The 21,378-nt window shown below is 52.9% G+C and overlaps 1 protein-coding gene across 1 annotated transcript in view; it reads left to right on the top strand.

Annotated features, from left to right (window-relative positions):
- PRICKLE2 (prickle planar cell polarity protein 2) overlaps positions 1-18,998 on the top strand; it is a 107,613-nt gene extending 88,615 nt beyond the window's left edge. The window contains exons 5-9 of the mRNA XM_068409412.1: positions 551-688; positions 1,047-1,250; positions 3,634-3,820; positions 6,130-6,993; positions 18,130-18,998. Of these exons, the coding sequence (XP_068265513.1) occupies positions 551-688; positions 1,047-1,250; positions 3,634-3,820; positions 6,130-6,993; positions 18,130-18,998 (2,262 nt within the window). The remainder of the gene's footprint in view (positions 1-550; positions 689-1,046; positions 1,251-3,633; positions 3,821-6,129; positions 6,994-18,129) is intronic.
- Positions 18,999-21,378: the final 2,380 nt, after the last annotated feature.

Here is a 21,378-nt window from a genome sequence, read left to right as displayed (position 1 = left end):
GCTTCGGGGAAATTGCATTGTTCATTGCTTATATCCTTTTATTTTACTTATTTCCTTATTACCTTCCAACACAGAGGTGTTGCAAATATGCAAACTTGACCCTACGCTGGAAGAATAGTTGGAGTTCCCAAATAGCTGGAACTCCCTCATTTGCACAGGGAAAACCGGCGGTGCTCTTGAAATGCCAATAAAATATTTTGAAGCTGCTGTAAGGCCTCTGCTGTAGGGAGAAAGCAGGAAAACCATCAGTCTGTTTGCTGGGTCTGGGTGGGACTCTGAGGACCCAACTTTTAAGACTTTCCCAGAAGCGTGGCTCCTGGAGAGCAACCTTCCTCCTGCCCACCATTCTCATCTCTACCTCTTGAAATTCTGGCCAAACCCTGGGCTGACTGAAGCCCAGACAGCTGCGCTTCTCCAGCCTCCCCCAAGCCAAGGACAGAGTCCACTTGTGTAACCCCCTTGCAGAGGTTTGCAGAGCCCGTGGGACTGCGGCTCGCTGGCCGGGGAGCCAGGGACACCCCTAACACCGAGCATCGCTTGTGTTTTTTAGGTCCGCTATTGCAATTCGTTGGATGAGGAGGAGAAGAGGGAGCTCAAACTATTCAGCAATCAAAGGAAGAGGGAGAATTTAGGGAGAGGCAATGTCCGGCCGTTCCCTGTAACCATGACGGGGGCCATCTGTGAGCAGGTGGGTAGCGGCTGACGAACTGGCACGAGCAGGACAGTTTTTTAATCACCAAAGTCAAGCGAAACTCATGGGATCAGCACCCGCCCCGTGCTCCCTGCCAGCTACAAGCCCTGGGGTCCCTCGGGGCGCGTGCCCAGAGCACCCCGCAATATTTGGTGTGGAGCAGTCACTCCATCTCCTGGCCTCGTGCCGGGGGGAGGCCGTTGATATCCTGGCCACAAAATGGGGAGAGATTAAGAGACAGCAGAAAGGAGCTGTGAATCAGCACCTTCTTCTGCCGTGGTTGTGAAGGCAGCTGGCTGGCGATGGGCGGCAGCGGGCTCACCCACCCCCCATTAAACACCGGCTTTTCTGACAGTGCGGCGGCCAGATCAATGGAGGGGACATGGCCGTCTTCGCCTCGCGAGCGGGACACGGCATTTGCTGGCACCCTCCCTGCTTCATCTGCAGTGTCTGCAATGAGCTGCTGGTTGACCTGATCTACTTCTACCAAGACGGGAAGATCTACTGCGGCAGGCACCACGCCGAGTGCCTCAAGCCCCGCTGCGCGGCCTGCGACGAGGTAAGAGCCAGCTTGCCCCGGCTTCTGCCACGGCTGCTGCCCGCGGGGATAGCATGAGAGGTTTCCCCTTGCCAGCTGGATGGTGTTTCCCCTCCATGTGCCCTGGCCACTGCACAGAGGCGTGCACACAGAATCATGGAATCACAGAATGGTTTGGGTTGGAAGGGACGTTAAAGATCATCTAGTTCCAACCCCCCTGCCATGGGCAGGGACACCTTCCACTAGACCAGGTTGCTCCAAGCCCCATCCAACCTGGCCTTGAACACTGCCAGGGAGGGGGCATTCACAGGTTCTCTGGGCAACCTGGGCCAGTGTCTCACCACCCTCACAGGAAAGAATTTCTTCCTAATATCTAATCTAAATCTCCCCTCTTCCAGTTTAAAACCATTCCCCCTCATCCTGTCACTCCATGCCCTTGTAAAAAGCCCCTCTCCAGCTTTCCTGTAGCCCCTTCAGGTACTGGAAGGTGCTAGAAGGTCTCCCCGGAGCCTTCTCTTCTCCAGGCTCAACAACCCCGACTCTCTCAGCCTGTCTCCATAGCGGAGGTGCTCCAGCCCTCTGATCATCTTCGTGGCCTCCTCTGGACTCACTCCAACAGCTCCGTGCCCTTCTTATGTTGGGGCCACAGAGCTGGACACAGCACTGCAGGTGGGGTCTCACGAGAGAGGAGCAGAGGGGCAGAATCCCCTCCCTCGACCTGCTGGCCACGCTGCTGGGGATGCAGCCCAGGATACAGCTGGCTTCTGGGCTGCGAGTGCACATTGCCAGCTCATGGTGAGCTTCTTGTCAACCATGACCCCCAAGTCCCCCAAGAAATACAATGGTTCGGCTTTGCCAAGGGTTCATGCAAGCTTTTTCTGGGGTTTCAGGTGAGCATCTCAGGGATTTTTAGTTGCAGTCTGCCTAGGGCTGTTCTGAGAGAGATCCTTGTCCACCTGCAGGGAGCCGGGGAGGCTTTCATGAGCGGTTCCACTAAGCGGTGTGATTTTAGCCCAGCTGTGTGTGGTGGTCCTCCCTTCTACTCTGTCTCCTCAGAAGGAGCCTCTGGAGGGATGAGTACGGTGTTTCCTACAAGACAGTAGTGTCTGAGTACACGCCGAGCTGAAATAGGCTTTAAGAGAGGAGATTAAGGGGCTATAGGAAGCTGAACAAATGGAATACAAAACGAATGTAGAAAACCGTGCAGAGTCGCCTCTGAGCGTTTCTCAAGTGTCAAACTCTGTTTAAAAGATTGGTGAAGGAATTTGTTTTGGCTTTTAAAGTTATGAAAACCATAGTGTGGAAAACCATTTGGACTATAAAATACCACGTCCCATCTATGCAAGCGTGTAATAGTAAAAATCCAAGGCTATATGCACTTCAAATATAAAGAACATAGACGTATGTATCCAATTAAATTTGTAACGTTACCAGTAAAAAAACAACTCCTAACCATTTGACTGGCCCCATTTCCTTTGGGCTTAGGCTGGGTAATTTTTTTTTCATGTACTTTTTATCCTTGCAAATTCTTGTACAAGTCTTTCATTCAGCTCCTTCTTTAACATGCACTTCTTCCCCTGAAACATCCAGCACTAATTGTGAGAAAGAGTAACTCAGGGGTAAGTGAAACTGCAGAGGAAAAGCTTTTGATGTGACCTGTGCCGGGGCTGAGAGCCGGGGAGCAGAGCTGGGCCACTGCTTGCTCCCCAGCTTGGCTTTGGGAGCGGAGATGGGGTGGGGTTGGGAAGCAGAGACAGCAAGAAAACATCTGCTAAAAACATTTTAGATGGCTGCTTCACCAGCCCACCCTTAACAGCACTCCGTGCCTCAGTTTCCCCACTGACATAATGACTGTGATCATCTTTATAAGCACACAGGCTGGGGTAGAGGCGATGGTGAGGAGCCTGGTAGCTCCGTCTTCTCTCCCCTCCAGAGAGCTGCCACTTCTCCTTGTGTTTTTGCTCATCCTTTGTACTCGGGTCCCTGTTTCAGAGACGGGTAAATGTGTTTTAGTAAGTGGCTGCTCTGTTCTTCAGAAGTCCACCAGATCGATAGGTTGTATATAAGCGTGTTTATTACCCTGATCGACCCCTCCTGCTGATGGATGTGCTTATGAGCACGTTACTGCGAGCTCTGCCTTAACGCTTTGTGGTCCGTGTGCTAACGTGGTCCTGAGGTATCTGCGTTTTAATGGGTTTCCTCAAGAAGTGATGGGTGTCCCTGCCGCGAGGCAGACCACGGGAGTTTCCCGTGCAGGACGGGGGGGTTACCTGCAAAATTTGGAGGTTGTATGAGCAAAGGGACACGGGTGCTGTGCACTAGCAGGAGACACGAAGGTTGATGCCCGCATCCCAGGTCCCCTTTCTGACCGACTCTGCTCCACGTTTGTGTTCCCCTCCTCCAGATCATTTTTGCCGATGAATGCACTGAGGCCGAAGGACGGCACTGGCACATGAAGCACTTCTGCTGCTTTGAATGCGAGACGGTGCTGGGGGGGCAGAGGTACATCATGAAGGACGGCAGGCCCTACTGCTGCAGCTGCTTCGAGTCCCTCTACGCCGAGTACTGCGACACCTGTGCCCAGCACATCGGTAGGTGCCACCATCCCTCAGCCCCAGGGCCAGCGCGGGAGGGGAGCGGGGCCAACCTCTGCTGGGAAGGTCATTTCTGGCAACAGGAGCTGTTGCATTAAGTCTCTGACCATGACGCGGGGCTGTGGGCAGGACCGCCTGCCGCTGGGGTCTGCACCAGCCCTGCGGCATCCAGAGAGGCTCGTGCCCCTCTCGCGTCCCGCCAAGGAGCCAGCAGGGTAATTTGTTCGGTTAAACCACTGCTTATCCCTTCTTGTGGTCGGAGAGGGGAGGACTATCAGAGAGCAGCCTCAGGAGCTGTTGCAACTAGTGAAAGCTTTCTCTGGCCTAATGTAACACATGCTTTTTTTCCTTTAAATCTCATTTTCCTGTAAACAGCCTGGCTCTTCCACTCTCAGGTTATTCCCAGCCAAGCTCACCGAAGGATCGCAGGAGTTAATGAGCTACTGACAGCAAAGGTGCTTGTTCGTTAGGCATCATTACTGTTCCTGTTTGCCTTTTTAAATCAACCCACAGACAGATGTTCTCAGACAGAAAGAAATAACACATCAGAGTCAATCTCCATTTCTAGAACAGTGATTTAAAATATACTTTATTCTGGGTCTAGCTGTGCCCCCAGCACTCGGGGATGGTCAGCCCGGGGGGCTGGGAAGCCACCTCGCTGCTCTCCTCGGTCCCGTTTGCCACTCGGCTGAGCATTCGCGCGCGCTCACAGGCGGGCGGGCGGGCAGCCCTTTCTTTGTCCGTGGAGGTGAGCTCATGTGTTCGAACACAGGCTGCAGGGAAAGGAAAAATAAACCAACCGTTTTGCTCTTGTGCAGCAGCCAGATGGCATGGGGGGGGGTGGGAAACTCAGGGCTTCAGTGAAGCACGTGGAGGACGCGTTTGCTGTGACCTGCAGCACATCCTTCCCAAAAGCTCAGCTGTGGAGCGGTGGAGAAGCAGCTGTTAACACTTCTTGCATGCTGCCTTCTCTTGTGCTTCCCCCATCTGCTCTCCTTCCCTCTGTCCATCCGTCCAGAGCCTGCCGACTGTCAGGTTTTTGGGGCAAAATGCCTGTTTTGGTGCATATCTGCACATTTCTAGCAAAGGAGGGACTGCAGCCATTTTGCTGCAAGTGGCTCGTAGTAGTCACTGAGCGTTGTGCAAAGAGCCGCGTAGATCAGAGGTAAGTGCGTGCTTAAGACTTGCAAGGCTTGCGCTGGGTAGCCAAGGCTCGGAGTAAGGAGGCTGTGCTCTTCCTCTGCGAGATGGCTTTGGGGCATTGGAAAAGGAGCGGATAAAATCCCACCCACCGTCTTGTCTCTCTTTTGTCCACAAGCATAGCACTCTGGTCTATATAAAAGCATTTTGGTCATTATAAGGGGAGAAAAAAAATCCAATTACACTAAAGAGAATTTAGCTTGGAATAAAACGGACCATTAACATACCGTTCATTTGTAAATTGGCAGTGACACGGCCGGCCGCAGCGGGTGTGCAAGCCCCGGCTGCGCACACGTGGGGTGCAGCACCCCGCCGTGCCGGCCAGCCCGCACCGTGCGCGGCAGTTTCTCAGGTAACAGGGGCTTTTGCCGTGAACGGCAGCTTAAACAAGTGAATAAACGTTATAATTGAAACCTCGGGAGCTTTGCTCACAGCTCTGACCGAGAGCGATGTGCACGCAGCAGGCGTGCGCTCCTCGGGGGTTTGCTGGAGGGGGACAGACCTCTGTGTCGGTTCCTTTACTTAAGCCAAGGGGGGCTGGTGGGGACAACCTAGGGAGTTTGGCTGGGTGCAAGGCAAGGGTGTGCGCTGGGATCCCTGGGGCCAGCTCTTTCTGCTCCCTTTTGGGGAAGGGGCCCCAGTAGCCAAAATAAAGTTAGGATGGGGCTGCAGTAGCAGCGAGGGGCAGGGATGTCATCTGCTCTGTTACCTACTTACCCAAGGCAGCACAAATTCCTCATGATGGTTCAGTTGGAGGCTTTTTGGGTTTTTTTTAAATAGGCAGCATATTATTGCTTTGACTTCAAGGACTTTATGGAGAACTTCTTGCATTCCTTTGCTTTATGATCGGAAATATCCCCATTTAATATGAAATAGCTCCAGGCGCGGTTCTGCTGCCTTTCTCAGCACTGAGTAACTCCTGAGCAAAGGCACACAGCCTGCAAGGAATTAGGAATGGGCTTAACTTCACACATCGGAGAGACCCTGCTGAAGGGCTTTCGAGAGCGAGCCCAGGTGCGTGTCGCTTATAGAGGACACACACGTTAAGTGCAGCGTGAAGTGATGGACGTGGGCTAACTGTGATGCTGTGCGTCTTCCCCCTCAAGGTATCGACCAGGGCCAGATGACGTACGACGGCCAGCACTGGCACGCCACCGAGACCTGCTTCTGCTGCGCGCAGTGCAAGAAGTCCCTGCTGGGACGGCCCTTCCTGCCCAAGCAGGGGCAGATCTTCTGCTCCAGGGCCTGCAGCGTCGGCGACGACCCCAACGGCTCCGACTCCTCTGACTCGGCTTTCCAGAGCGCGCGAGCCAAGGAGTCCCGCCGCAGTGCCAAGATCGGCAAGAACAAGGGGAAAGGCGAGGAGGGAGCACGCAGCCCCTGCAACCAGCTGCAGGTCACCTCCAACCGCCTCTCCACCGACGTGGACCCGCTGTCCCTGCAGATGGATTTGCTGAGCCTGGCCAGCCAGACGCCGAGCCTCAACAGGGAGCATCTGTGGAGGAGCCGGGACGAGCTCTATCATTATGGCAGCAAAATGGAGCAAAGTCAGTCCCAAAGCCCTTTGCAGCTTCTCAGCCAGTGCAACATAAGGACCTCCTATAACCCCGGCCAGGTCCCGGGCTCGCAGCCGGATTTATGGGCGAAACATTTCAGCAACCCAAAGAGGAGCTCCTCGCTGGCGATGAAGAGCCACGGCGGCAGCTTCATCCAGGACTGCAGAGAGGACTACTACTCGGGGAGGCTTCGCTCACAGGAGAGCTACAGCGACATGTCCAACCAGAGCTTCCCCGAGACCAGAGGAAGTCTTAAAGTCCCCAAGTACGAAGAGGAGGAGCAAGGTGGGATGCCGACGCCGCAGTGCCGCACCCGGCACCCCATCAATGCCCTCAAGTTCACAGAGGACCTGACACCCACCGAGCAGACTCCCCGTGGCTCCATGGAGTCCCTCGCGCTCTCCAATGCAACAGGTACGTCACCCCCACTCCTGTCACCCTGTGGCAACCCCGGGACCTCCTCCGTGCGATGGGGTCCCTTGTGCTCCGGGTCAGTGCCACCACAGGTGTCTTCCTGTTACGGGGGTTACTGGCAGCTTGGGGAACACCACTGGTGCCACAGGCTTGCCTGCCCGGCCCCAGTGTACCTGGAAGCCTGCTCTTGCTTTGCTTGCTTGTTTACCAAATGCAGGGCTTTATAGACAGCCAGCCTCTCCGTGTAGCTCAAAACAAATGTTTTCAAGCTCTTTAATCCTCCCTTTTGTGAAGAGGGTGGAAAAATCAAGGCCAGCTGCTAACGCAGAGGCAGATTCCAGCCTTCAAGCGCTTGAAGGACTGCTGTCAGCTGCCCTTGGGGGCTAAAAATATTTTCAAATGCTTTGAAATAGGCCCAGTTAACCCCTTTTGCATGTTATGCAGTCCTCGAGCATGTGACTTGTTAAAAGAAATTCTTCCCCCTCTACGCACGACTCTTTTTCTCCTCTTCCCCAGTCCTCTGGTAGAAACTGCAGGGAAGAGCCAGGCGAGATGCTTGTCCTGTCAGGCTGAGCCCATTCCTCATGAGCGCGTCCCAGGGCGTTATTTCTCAGCCCTCTCACCCCAAGTGTGTTTGGGTTTCATTTTGTGGCTGCGGGGTTGGGTGTGCGTGCACAGGCGTGCCTGCGGTGGGGCTCCGATGCGCAGCCCCCTGCGCACGCTGTCCTTCTGCAGCCTGCTCCAGCGTGCCTTATCGGATGGCTATCGCTTGCTTCCGAGTCCCTCAGCAGAAAACATCTCGGAAAAGAAAATACTGAGCCTAGTTTGCTCGCCAGAGATACTGCCTTGCTTTTTCTTTGCTGCTCCCACGGCTTTTCTCTGTTCAAGCCAAGCGTTGCTTGGCTTTGGGCAGATCCTGTGCCTGCCCCTGCAAAATGGTGTCCGTCTGTCTTGGTGTCACAGGCAATGAGCAGCCTGTGGGGTGTTGGATCCCGAGGGCCCCCCGCGGGATGCTGGCACCGGGTGGTGGGGATGCGCCGACGAGCATCGCCGGGCCCCCGGAGAGCTGAGCACCTCTGAACCCGAGCTCCGTGCTCTGCCTTGCCTGGATGGGCAGGTTTGCTCTGCTACACCCGTGCCTCCTCGCCCCGCTCCTGGGTTTCGGTGTGTTTGTTTAGGGAAGTTGCCAGCCCCGTGCTGAGATGTGAAATGATCTCTGTGTTCAGCCAGGATCTCCCTAGCCAGCAAGTGGTAAAGCAGGGAGGGAGAGGAGAAGCTAATGTGCTGGAGAGGGTTTTGCTTACACAGCCTCAGATACACACGGAGGAAAAAGAGATGTGAAATGGTGAGGGAGTTGGGAATTGCTCTCCAAACAAGGTTTCCCTAAGCAAAGCTCCACGTCGCCAAAGCCGCTCGTGTTCCTGAAAACTCATGTTGTGTAAACCCCACCAGTACAAAGAGTCTTGAGCAACACCGAGGTCGGATGAGCAATCCCTGAGTATTGGAGGGGTTGTTGCATGCTTTGGAGCTGAAGCGTTACGAGTTATCGGGGATACAGGTCAAGAGACGGAAAACGTGGCAGGGCCTTCATATTAGAGTGAAAATTGTTCCGTCTTTCATTTTAGAAACCCCTTTTTAAAGTGCTGCAAAGGAGACCTCCCAAAGGCATCTGTCCCCCATACATAGCCAGAGTATGAATTTCCTTACGGGCAGTGCCTGCCTTAACGACTCGCTTCTTTCCTGCTCTCTGGAGCAGATGCTCAGCATGATGGGGCTTGCAACGAATTTAAGCAGTTCCTCTGCAGAGTGAAGTGGTAACATTTTTATTAATGTGTAAAATTCTAATAATTTTCCTTGTTCTGGGACCTGGCTCGTCTCGAGCTGGGGGGCACTGCGGCAGTAACAGGCAGCTCCCCCAGGGCCGTGTGTGCAATTATGGAGGTCACAATTATCATCCCATTTAATTGGCAGCGTTTTGAGGACAGGGAGATTCGGTGACCTGGCTGAGGTCTGCGGGAGAGCAGGTTTTTGGGTCAGGGGGTGTCAGGGCGCAGCACCCCGCTGCCCGGCTTCCCTTATCCCCTGCGAGCCTCCCCCCAGCACAGCCGGGGTCCGGCTCGCCCCGTGCCCTCCACCCCGCACACCCCAGCTCTGCTTTGCAAGAAACTCCCGGGCATCCAGATACAAGGTCCCTTTGAGCTACTGATGCTGCACAGCTGCTCCACCTTATAAAGTGAAATAATGAGCGCTGCATCCATCTGACGTTTTATGGCATTGCTGAAAACGTTCTTTTTTTATAGGCAGCTGAAGGGCAAACAGTCCCTGACCTGCAGAGCACACGTTAAAAGCCTGTTCCTCCCTGGCAGCAGATTTTGCTGTGATGTTTCTATTACAACTTAACTACTAATTAGCTGGAGACGTCAGTAAAAGCAGATCACTCACGAGGTGTGCAGCAGTAGTCCCTGTCCCCTGGCCAGAAGGCTGCCTCCTTCTCTGTCCAGACCAGGGGTCGCCTGTTGGGTGGGTCAAGATCTGCATCAGCCCAAGTGTCCTGTGGGACCCGAGGTTTTCACCTTACCAACCACAGAATCACAGAATAATTTTGGTTGGAAAGGACCTTTAAGATCATCAAGTCCAACCGCTAACCTAACAGTGCCAAGTCCACCCCTAAACCACGTCCCTAAGCACCACGTCTGCTCATCTTTTAAATACCTCCAGAGATGGTGACTCCACCACTTCCCTGGGCAGCCTGTTCCAATGCCTGATAACCCTTTCAGTGAAGAACCAGGCTCTACTTAATCACTTTAAAGGCAGTTCCTCATGGGTTAGTAAAGAGGTGTGACACCATATTAACCCTTAAAGTTCTCGGTTGTGCTCTGCTGTCTCACCGTGGGCAGTCGTGCAGCCGCGGACACCTGAGTTGCAGAAGTAGCTGGGACCCTCCCTGTGCTCCCTTTCAGGGTTCGAATTATACGGGAGTGTCTCTGCCGTCCTCTGGTTGTGCTGGTATAATTGCCACAAATGCTGATGTGATTTGAACAGGGGCACCAGCAAAGGGCAGAGTTTCCTGCTGGTGGAGGGCATCTCTTCTTCCTTCCCGCATTTCTGTTTGAGTAGCCCTCCTCTGACTCCAATTCGCTAGAGCTTCTTCTTGGGGACTTGGTCCTTCTCCTGCCCAACATGGCATTAGATAGAGAGGCAAAGAGCAAAAAATATTTCCCAGCACATTTTCCAAGAGAGAGCTCATTTTTGCTGGATTTTATATTGTCTTTTATATTTTATTTCCTTTGGCTGCTTTTGCTTTTTTTTTTTTTTAATGGCACTAGAAACAATACAGAACAGTGGATGCTGTAGCAATGTTTACCCTGTGACTCCCTTCATTAAGCAATCAGGATGATGCTAAGATGGAGTTTGTCCAGGAAGCTTTTCTCATGGGGAGGAGCCTGGTCCTACCAGAGGTTAATCTCTGCCCAGAAGATACTCGGTCCGTCACAGCCCTGCTCCCAGTGCTTCTGCTCTGCCTTGCTTGCTTGTGCTTGTGTTGCCCTCTAAAAAGGTTTTGCAGGTGCTGTATGTGCCTAGCAGCTGAATTAGAAATCAAGAGCTGATCTCTGCTGATTCCAAGCAGTCATTTCCACAAAGTGCCAGCTGGTCAAATAGCCCACTTAGGAAAGTACCTGCGGGCTAAATGTCATTCACTGGGAACAGCGTCTGTGTGTAGCTTGCAGAGGGCAGGAGTGCTTTGGAGGGAGAACGGTGACACTGTCACGTGCAAAAGGAGAAATAGATTTTAAGTATTGCTTGAGAAAATGAGTTTGGGTGAGGGTAACAGGCTCATCTGTCACAGGCATAAATCCAGGGAAAAAAAAACATGTTAAACTGGTGCCGTTACAGGGTAGAATGTGATTTCACATGTATGGCACGCATTTCTCCTGTCATCTGTGTAGTGAGGTGCCCAAAGGCCCCAAGCAGCTTGTTTTGCCAGGACTAGACAGCAACGGTGATATACCCAGAAAGCAGAGGAAAAAAACGTATGACTATGCACGTGGGTCAGCGCTGATCCCTGCACGTCTGAGTTGCAGAGTGACCTGACAGCATCGTCTGTCTCCAGTACCCTCTTCTTCCTCTGCCTGAGGAGGGCTGGAGCTGTGGCGGGGTGGGGGAGGGGGAGAAGGAAAAAACCCTGTTTCTCAGGGCCAGGATATATTTTCCAAGAAGTGTACAATAGAATCATAGAATCACAGAATAGTTTGGCTTGGAAGGGACCTTTAAAGGTCATCTAGTCCAACCGCCCTGCAGTGAGCAGGAACATCTTCAACTAGGCGATGGCCCAGCCTCTCCTGCACCGAGGGCTTGGGGCCAGCTGCTGAATGCCCTCAGGGACGGCAGTGAAGGGCTCGGGGTCCAGGGGCTGGTCCCCATCCCCGTGCTCTCAGCAGCACAGCATCCCATGGATGCTCCTCTCCCCCCTGGGCTGAAGTGGGCGGCTGCCCCGGGTGCTTCAGCCAAGTTACACAAGCCAGAAAATGAGACATTGCCTGTTCTTGACTTTTTCTAAGAAAAAGGAGGCTCCCAGCTCTACAGCACGCTCCTACCATCCTCTTTCCCTCAGACGCTGGCAGCATAAAACTGCTTCTGAGCCAGAAGATGGGATGCCTAGGGGGATTTCTTGCAATTTTGAGACCCAAGTATAACATTCCCCAATCCAAGGTGGGTCATTTCGAAGCCCAAGTTGTGAAGATAGAGGTTTTCCTTCCCAAAGGGCTAATGCCAAAACATCATAAAACTGCCAGGAATGTTTCTTCTCCCCCTCGCGTGCCTTTTGCTGCTCAGCAGTGGGAAGTTTGAGGGCCGGCCATGTGCACACCTTCACCCCTTCGGTGTCACACAGGGATGTGCCCAAAGCATGTGGGGTAACGACCAAACCAGAGGCAGAACCAAAATGGACTTCTGGAAGAAGATGTCGGGGGAAGCAATAGCACGTCACGGCCTACTCGGCGTGTTGGCCATCCTGCCTTGTCTGGGGAGGGCGTAGGAGCTGGTGGTGCCCGTGACAGGGTTATGGGAACATTGCTAGGCTAAAATCCAACCCCTTGCTCAGGCAGCACCCGTGTAGGGACTTCTTTCAGCGAGCCAGACAGAGGGACTGATCAGGTAGGAAATATGCCCTGACACCCTTAGGATGGCAGACGGGGGCACACCGGGGAGGCTGTCGGCACCGCGACCCGCTTGGCGAGCGCTCTGCTTTCCCCTGAATTGTTTCCTTCCCATGATTTCCAGTTACAGAAGGGTTCTGCTTTATTTCTGCACACCCCGAGGTCGCTCAGAAGTGAGATGAGGCCGAGATATAAACAAAGCCCTGCGCAGGCTGTTCCTCCTTAAGTTCCTTTTTAGTTCTTGGGGTTGAACTTGAAATAAACCCTGTTCCAGGGGTGGTGAGGATGTGCCTGCCTGATGCTATGAGAGAGAGAAGGCTCTGACACAGGGGGCTGGACACGAGAGATGCTGCACCGTCCCCTCTGTGCCTCTATAGCTGCATTTGAACACCGACTGGCTGGGTGGGCGCAGGGTTTTGCTGCAGGCAGGCACCTATGTGGGTATGGGGTGGTGAGGGCTGAGGTGCACAGGTATGTGTGTGCACTATGATCAATGTAAAAGCAAGAATCATAGAATGGTTTGGATTGAAAGGGTCCTTAGAGATCATCTAGTTCCAACTCCCCTGCCATGGGCAGGGACACCTTCCGCCAGACCAGGTTGCTCAAAGCCCCATCCAACCTGGCCTTGAACACTGCCAGGGAGGGGGCATCCACAGCTTCTCTGGGCAACCTGTGCCAGTGTCTCACCACCCTCACAGGAAAGAATTTCTTCCTAATATCTAATCTAAATCTCCCCTCTTCCAGTTTAAAACCGTTACCCCTCATCCTATCACTCCATGCCCTTGTAAAAAGCCCCTCTCCCACTTTCCTGTAGCCCCTTCAGGTGCTGGAAGGTGCTAGAAGGTCTCCCCGGAGCCTTCTCTTCTCCAGGCTGAGAAGAGCATCAGCACAGCCCTGTTTGTGTGCAGTGCCCTAAGTCGGGGCGCTCTGCGTTCCCCCGCCGGGGTGAAGCAGCTGATGCTGTCTCTGCAGTGGGATGCTGCTGCGGCAGGGCCTCGCCCTGTGTTAGCCCAGCCTCATGGGGACTTTCATTTAATGGGGGCCGGGAGCTGGTTCCCCTCACAGGGGGCTTCGTTCCCAGCCTCACACCCAGCGTATGTGCTCTCTGCGGGCCCTCCACTGTCATTTGCCGAGCGGTTTAATAATTCATAATTAATGCAACTTGCAGCCCCGGTTTAGCAAAGCACACAGTGAGATTTAAGCTCCTCCGAGTGCTTTGTTGTGGCAAGGCTGTAGAGGTGATGCTCACAAGGAATATCTTTGTGCCATCGCTTTGTTTATTGGGTTGTTATTTCCCTTGGCAATGTTTTATGGGATAAACATGGCTCTTAATAGGGGTGGGGAAGGACTTCAGAGGGGAACATACAGTATGTTCTTAGCAGACCTTAATGTTAACCAGAAACCTGCTTTGTGTTCCTGGCACTGTAGCCAGTTTGAGTTGTATATCGAACGCTCGCCGTGCGTTTCCATGGCTCTGGGGTGAAATACTGAGCCTGGCAGCCCCAGCAGCGGAGAATGGCAGCAAATAACCTGCTGTGCCCACGTGTGCCGTGGTGCGGGCTCCAATCTGGCCGCGGGACAGCCACGGGCCAACACACCGCAGGTGCCATCTCTCCTCTTCCAGCACGAGAACCTCTGGGGCAGCTGCTGACGGATGCGCTCAGTGTCACAGAGCATCACTTTGCAGAAGGAGAGTCGGTGGGGTCAGCACGTCACCCCCAGGTTGGCACCCTTGGAAAGGGCTCAGTGAGGTGGTAACAACCACCGTGGGCTAGAGCAGAGCTCCTGATCCCCTGGACAGCCTCGGGAAACAGATTCTCATATTTCCTTGTTAGAAAAAAATCATCACTGTGTGGTGGGCTCTCGCCTCGCCTGCTCTTTCTTCCAGGTTAGGGCTCACTGTGTTATTAACCTCGCAGGGTTATTAGCTGTGTTCCCAGATGAAACACTTCATTAAGAGGGAGCTGCAGCGGCTGTAAATAAATAACTGGTAATTCAAGAAGATTGGGCCTCAGTGCACTGGTGTAGCTCTGAAATGGCAAATGGCTGCAGGAGAGGAGGGTCAGTGCCACCTTCGCCCCGTCCAGGGCGGTGTGGGGCTAGAGACCTGGAGCTGCCCTGCATGTGCCCGCCTGGGCATCCACTGCCTCTGGGTGCCTGCGAAACCCTCTGGTGCCGCAGCCTGCCCCGGCCTGGGGCTGCTCCCAGTCGACTGCTGGGATTGCATAGGAAGAGTTTTCTTCTTCTCCAAGCTGAAATTCTCCTTGCAGGAGTTCAGCAGACCTGGAGAATAACGTATCCTCTCCTCTTTGCAAGCATCTTTTTCAGTATCTGAAGGTTGTTATTATATTCTCTTCAGCCTTCTCTTCTCTAGACTAAACAACCCCTCCGCTTTCAAACTTTATTCCTATGTTATATTTTCTAGATGAAGTTTTTTAGACAAACAGTTATTGCTGTCCTCTGAACTCGCTGCGGTCAGACTGGAGCGCTCCTGGCTTCCTCCCACTATGCCTTGCTGAGGCTTTGCAGCTCCGCAGAGAGGGGCAGGATCATTTGGGGAGCTTTGAAAGACTAATCTAGGCCTAACCCCCCCATGATGCTTTACACCTTGCATTGGTGTAAATGTGAAGTTAAGTCTAGAGGCACCTTTGTGTTTTGCGTGGGTTGGAAGTTGCATCCTCAACCTGGTACCTGCTCCGGGCACCGTAAGAGCTGTGCAGAGCTCTCCATGCCTTCAGTGATGCTGTAAAAGCACAGCTTTGCTCCTGAGTGAGCGGAAGAAATCCTTCGCTGCCACCGTGAGCAGATAAAGCACAGTTTCCCTGGCCAAGCTGCGCTGCTTGCTGGGTCACTTGCTGGTGTGGCTCCCAAAAAAAAGCTTGTGCACGTGCAGCCTGCCAGATCTGCCTGGGAGGGTGCATTTGTCCCTCAGCAAGGAGTGTTTCCCACTCAAGTGAAGCCGTTGGGTCTCGGGGTGGCTTCGCTGCAGCCTCCCGAGCACGGGCTCCATCGCGCCCTGAGCGTGCGCTGGCGATGGTGGTGTACGTGCTCTATGCTGGGTTCCTCTTACAGTCCACATTTTCCCAGCGATTCAAGACCTTAAAATGTGTGTGCTTAATTATAATCAGGCTGTCTGGATGAACAGCCAGAACATTCCCTGGACCTAATAATCGCTGATTAAACCTTGCGCTCCGAGCACGAGCCGTACATATATCGCAGGCTCCTCGTCTGAAACCGCTGCACCCGGTGCTGACAAAAGCACTCACGGTGTCTCCCGGAGGTGTGTGCAAGGGGCTGGAGACCCTCAGCCTGCACAAACTAAACCTGTGAAGCACTGGCTCTGCCTTTCCCGGAGCTCCCAGCTTATTGCAGGTTGCTTTACTCCCGGCATAAAGAAACACAGGTTTCACCGCAGGTCGTCCTCCTCGGTCACCGCGGCTCCATGCAACGCTCCTGCCGCTGATGTAGAGGACGCAGATATGTCTCGCTTAATTTGAAAATATTGTTCTGCTCTTTGCACGTCTCCAGAGTCTCTCTGCAGATGCTCGTTTCTGTTCTCGCTGGATGCAGGACCAGACGAGAGAGATGGCCGCGGTGGGGGAGCCGAGACCTGTGGGTACCACCCGGTGTGGCTGGCTGTGCACTGGGGCGAAGCACCGGCTCGCCCCGTGGCCCTGCGAGGCAGGACGAGCTCGGCCCCTTTGAAACGATGCTGCCAAAATCGATGTGCTGACACTGCAGAAGCATCCCGTGGCGTTTGGAGCTGTATTCCTGCCCGGCGCTGCCGTCGCTCGCTCTTATTGTGGAGCCGCACTGGGTCTCTTAACGAATGGCTGCATAAATGTCACCAAGGGCTCATTTTCTTTGGCGTCAGCTATTGTCTGACAGATCTGATTAAGGCCACATTTGGCTGTCAGCGGCTGTGATTCACGTTCGGATCAGCTCCGCCAGCAATCCCGCTGTTATTCTGGCCTTTCGGGAGGCCTTTGTGCATGTTACCGAGTTGCTTTTCCCTCCCGAGAGGCTGCTGGGCTCCTCTGTGGTGGCACAGAAGGGACGTGGGGAGCAGTGCCTGATGTGATGGATGGCATCACTGGGACCAAAGGCAGACGATCACGGCTCCAGCGGGGAGGTGGTGTGCGCTGGGAAGCGCTCGCTCCCATAACGGGAGCGGGGAGCCCGGGCGGGCAGGTCCTCAGAGGGGACGGGGAGCCTGTGTGGGACTGTTTCCAAAGGGCAGTGCCAGGGCTGGGTTAGCCCCCTCGAGATCACCATGGGTTAGGAAAAAAAGGCATGAAGCTGGCTTGAAAAGCGTGTCCTTTTCGAAACAAAACATGGCTTTAACTTTTTTTTTTTAACCCAGCCTCTCCCTTTTCCTGCGGCGTTCAGAGATCGTCTTCACTTTACCTTCCTCTGTAATCATAAACTCCAGAAACATCCCCATTAAAAGCAGATGAGCAGAGAGAAATGGCTGCGGCGGCTGGGACTCGGGGAGCAAAGCCAAATCATGCGAGACCCCGCGGCAGTTTGTGCTCGAGTGCTAAAGCTCTCTCTGGTGCCACCGAGGGGAGGATTTGGAAAACCTTGCCCATCTTTGCAGGATCTGTTGGTCTTTTTAAGGCTGAGTCCAAAGAAACGCTGAAGCGGCTTGTGAGCAGGGTCAGTGACAGCAGCCCCTGTTCTTGTTCAGGTTTGGCAGGCAGTGGCAGATGCCGAAGGAGCTGAGCTCTCAATGAAATGTGAGCAGCTTTTGTTAAGGGGGAAAGAAGTTTATTCTTGAATTGTGGACTGGGTTGTTTTTGCAAATTAATTTACAAAGTCGTAAATTCTCGGTGATTGCATAAGGGCTGTGCGTCATGTTGAAAATCCTGCTGATGGTGCAGAGCTCTCCACGTTCGGTCTGCGCGGGGAGGTTGTCGGAGAGGGACGGGGAGAAGAGCGCCAAAGCAAACACTCTGCGTTTGATTTGGGATGAAATGGATTTCCTTTGAAACGGCTTGCGAAACATGATGTCCTGAGCTTCCAGAGCAAGTGCTGACTGCTGCTGGTTGTCAAGCCAACATGGAGATAGTCTGAAAATAGTCAGAAAACACCCAGAAAACAGGCCAAAGACTAGAGCGATGTGGGGTATGTTGAGTTTCTCATTGATGGGCAGGTGCTGAGCAGACACCCCACTTCTCTGCTGCCGAGTTAAGGCTTTCTGGGCTGGAGGAAGGCACCTTGTAGGAGCTCAGGGCTGGCTGGCACATGAGAGTGACCCAGAGAGCCACCTTCCCAAGCAAAGCAGCCCATCAAGCTGGAGCTGATGTTCCTGGCTCCTGCCCACATGCAGCTCCCTGGATATCCACAGGGATAGCCTGACCCTCGCACTGCTTATGGGGAGCTCCGGCAAACCCTCTGGGGCTCGGGTGTTTCCTCACCTCCTGGGAAACCTGACTGCATGTACACAGCCAAGGCTGCGCCTTCGGTCCCCCCACGGGTGTCATTCTGGGACCAGTGTGGTGACAAGCCTGAAGTAGTCAGTGGCCCCATTTTGCAGCTGCCCTGGACGTTGTTCAGTCCTTCAAAGCACATCGTTGTTGCACAAGGTGTGGGTGCCAGATCATGGCACCCTAGTTATCTCAGCGTGCAGGAGGCCTCAGGTTACCTCTGATGCATAATTTCTCACTGGCATCACTAGTTATTCCTATCAAGTCGCAGACAGCGTAGACATATGGGGAAGGAAGTTGTGAAAAGCAACTTGGAGTCCAACTCAAAACACCTTAAATTGGTGTGAGTTCCCCAAAGGAGGAACTGCCTGCTCTTTAAAAAAAAAAGTCATCCTCTTGAAGGGCTCTTCAGGACAGCATCTAAACTACCGAGTTATTTTTTAAAGCAAAAGTCTCGGGCTAAACCCAGCCTTCTCCCTGCATCTCTGCTGATAGAAAATTCTCCTTCTTAACTCTCTTTTTTCCTCTTCCTTTCCCCTTTCCCTGCAAAGGCCTCTCTGCAGACGGTGGAGCCAAGCGCCAGGAGCATCTCTCCAGGTTCTCGATGCCTGACCTGAGCAAAGACTCAGGCATGAACGTCTCGGAGAAGATGAGCAACATGGGGACCCTGAACTCCTCCATGCAATTCCGAAGCGCCGAGTCGGTGCGCAGCCTGCTGTCGGTGCAGCAGTACCAGGACATGGAGCCGAACCTGCACGACCTCGCCAGCCCCCTGGGGTACCGCGAGCGGCCGTCCCATGGGCGGATGCACCAGAGCTTCGATTATGGCAGCGGGGTGCCTGGGGGCAAGCTGGGGGTGCAGGAGGGCTCCAGGCATGCTCCCATGAGCGAGCGCACGCGACGGCGAACTAACCTGCGGGATGATGACCGGCATTACCGCCCGCACCGGCCCCGGCGGTCCCGCCGCTCCCGGTCGGATAACGCCCTGCACCTGGCCAGCGAGCAGTGCTGCCGCCTGAAGGAGAGACCCTCGCTGCGAGCCAGGGAAGACTACGACCAGTTCCTGCAGCAGAGGAGCTGCAGAGAGACGGTGGAGCAGGGTCCCCGCAGGGACGTCTACGGCCACTGTCCCCGGACGGTGTCGGATCTCGCCTTGCAGAACCACTTGGGCGAGAGATGGGGGCCCTACTTCGCCGAATACGACTGGTGCTCGACCTGCTCCTCCTCTTCGGAGTCCGACAACGAGGGCTATTTCCTCGGGGAGCCGATTCCCCAGCCCGCCCGCCTGCGGTACGTGACCAGCGAGGAGCTCCTGCACAAGTACGGCTCGTACAGCATGCCCAAGTCCTCCACGCTGGGTGGCAGGGGACAGTTACACAGCCGGAAAAGACAGAAGAGCAAAAACTGTATCATATCCTAACGGCATCCTTGCCGGGCACCTTGGGAGAATGTAAATTAACTCTCAAACTTGCACTGTTTTAGATCATGTAAGCGCTTTTATTGTAACAAAAAAAGACCTGCAGAGTAGGGATTTGTAAGAAGGTTGTAGACTGGCTTCTATAAATAGTCATAATCCTGGGCACGGTGAATATATTTTGCACATCTTACTTTAGAGAAGAAAAAAAAAAACAGTTCACTTTAGCCTGTAATATTTACCTGGTAGTTTTTCCTCTTTCTCCCAAATATTGCCAGCCTTTTGAGATCTGTTTGTCCGTACGTTCTGGTTACCACTGTTGACTCTCAGCATCAGTTTGCCGGTAGCTTTTGCTTTCCACCATGTTTTTGTTTTCCATTAGTCACGTTGGTAGGTAATTGTCTCTCTCGGACAGTGTGGGAGCCTAAGTTATTTCCATGATTGTTGTAAATGCAATGTAAATGAGAGTTTGGAGAAAATATTTTTGTATTTTGTAATATCAGAGGAATTTCTATATCTTAGGAGTCACTGGGACAATGCATGCACATTCAGAGTTGTTTTCAGCCAGAGCTAACCAAACAGTACTTTGGACCCCCCCTTTCCATTTCATCATCAAAATTCTTAAGTATATCAGTGAGAGTTTGAGTTGTCATTTGTTTTGAGGGTTTGGGTTTTTTTTAAACCCTTTTTTCTGTTTGTTTGTTTCATTCCTGGTAAATAAAGAGAACATTTTCTGATTCATTAAATCTTGAAGAGGCCTCAGTGGCACTTTGAAGTCTGCTCGTGCCTGTGATTTTCAGGTATGCTCCATCTCAGATAGAGGAATCCTGACAGCTGCAAAAAGGACTTTTTTTTTTTTTTAATTATTATTATTATTAAATAGGAAAGAACAGAACTACCAAATGTCTGCAACGTTGTAAATGACCAAAGCCAGAGAAGGAATTTTACACCTCTGTAGAGAACGCTGAAGTTACTAAACGTTGAACTATTATTTGGAGTAAATAAAAGTGTAAATGGTGCAATTGTGTGATGTCAGCATGACGTTGTTTTGAATATAGACTTGTCTTATGGTGCTCTAGTCTCCTGGGTTATGTTAACTGCTGTTCATTACCAAGTGGAAGTCTCAATATTGCCTACTGCCTAACACGTAAGAGAACGACTGCGAACTGCTCCCCTGGTGAGACACCCTCGCCCCTTCGAGGCCGCTTGTGGCCGCGGGGCTCGTCCCTGGGTGGGCTCAGCCCTGCAGCATCCTCGCCGTGGCGGAGCGTTCTATAAATAGGGCTCAGCTGTATTGTGTTATGGTGGATGTGAGTTTGTTCTCTGTATGCTTTAAACCCTCCTGGGGATGCGCCAGAGGATTGCAAGCTGATGCTGGCTGTCCCGGTGCTTCCCGGGAAGGAGCAGGTTTACAAAAGGGGCTCTTGGCACCCAAAGATGTGGGTTGGTGCCGGAGGGTGTTAAGATAAAGCTGGACTTTGAGCTGCAGGAGGGCTGAGAGGCTTAACCTCCTGCATCGCCCTCGCCCCACGCGCTGCCGGCATCTCAGGGTGCCCCTGCACCCCGGGGAGGAGGGTCCCGCTGCGGCACCCCTGGGCGCACACGGGGACACCCCGTTGCCTACTCAAAGCAGCAGATGCAGAAAAATCTTGAAGATGGATGTCTCCATACCACAGACTTGCTAGGAATTCTTTTGTTGTTTGTAAAGGACAATGTGATAATTATTATTCCTTTAAAAAGAAAAACAGAAAAAAAAGAAATGACACTTAAGTATATTTAAAAAAAATGTTTTTTCCAGTTGGAATAAATGGAAGTATTCATCCAAAGGGCAGAGTCTCATGTGTGTTTTTCCTCTTAAGGAGTGTTGGTTAATTGTGAGTAGAGAACTGGATTTTCATTTAGCTGGTCTTGCAACAAAAGCCCAAGAACCAGCTCAGCCCCATCTCCAACACGGTTTAGGTGGGCAGGGAAAGCCGACGGAGGAGCATCTCCTGCACACCATGTGCCTTCCCCGGCCTTGGTGACCCAGACCCATTTTTTGGTGTTAAAAAAGTCGAGTCTTCACCTGGTGTAAGTCAGTGCAGCTCAGCCGAAACCCCTCATGGGTCTCTGGCTTATTCTGGGCGAGGCTTCGACCTGTAACTGATAAATAACAGCCTTTTTCTTAGCAAGATCACAGATCTTTCTGTGTTTTCCAAAACAGACCTGGTAAGTCGGGTAGGGGTATTGCTTTCAGCGACAAGTATGACGCTAACTACAGGTTATTATATAATTGGCAATTAATATGTACAATTTAATTCGTTGTCAGTGATTAAAAGCACAATGAATGTTGTCTGTCAGCTCTAGTGCAGCTGAGCTGCTCTTGGTACAGCGGGAGCCTGAATCG

This window comes from Nyctibius grandis, chromosome 10 (assembly GCF_013368605.1).
Source record: "Nyctibius grandis isolate bNycGra1 chromosome 10, bNycGra1.pri, whole genome shotgun sequence".
In the NCBI taxonomy this organism is placed as follows: domain Eukaryota; kingdom Metazoa; phylum Chordata; class Aves; order Nyctibiiformes; family Nyctibiidae; genus Nyctibius; species Nyctibius grandis.
This window is presented reverse-complemented; position numbering and strand designations above follow the sequence as displayed.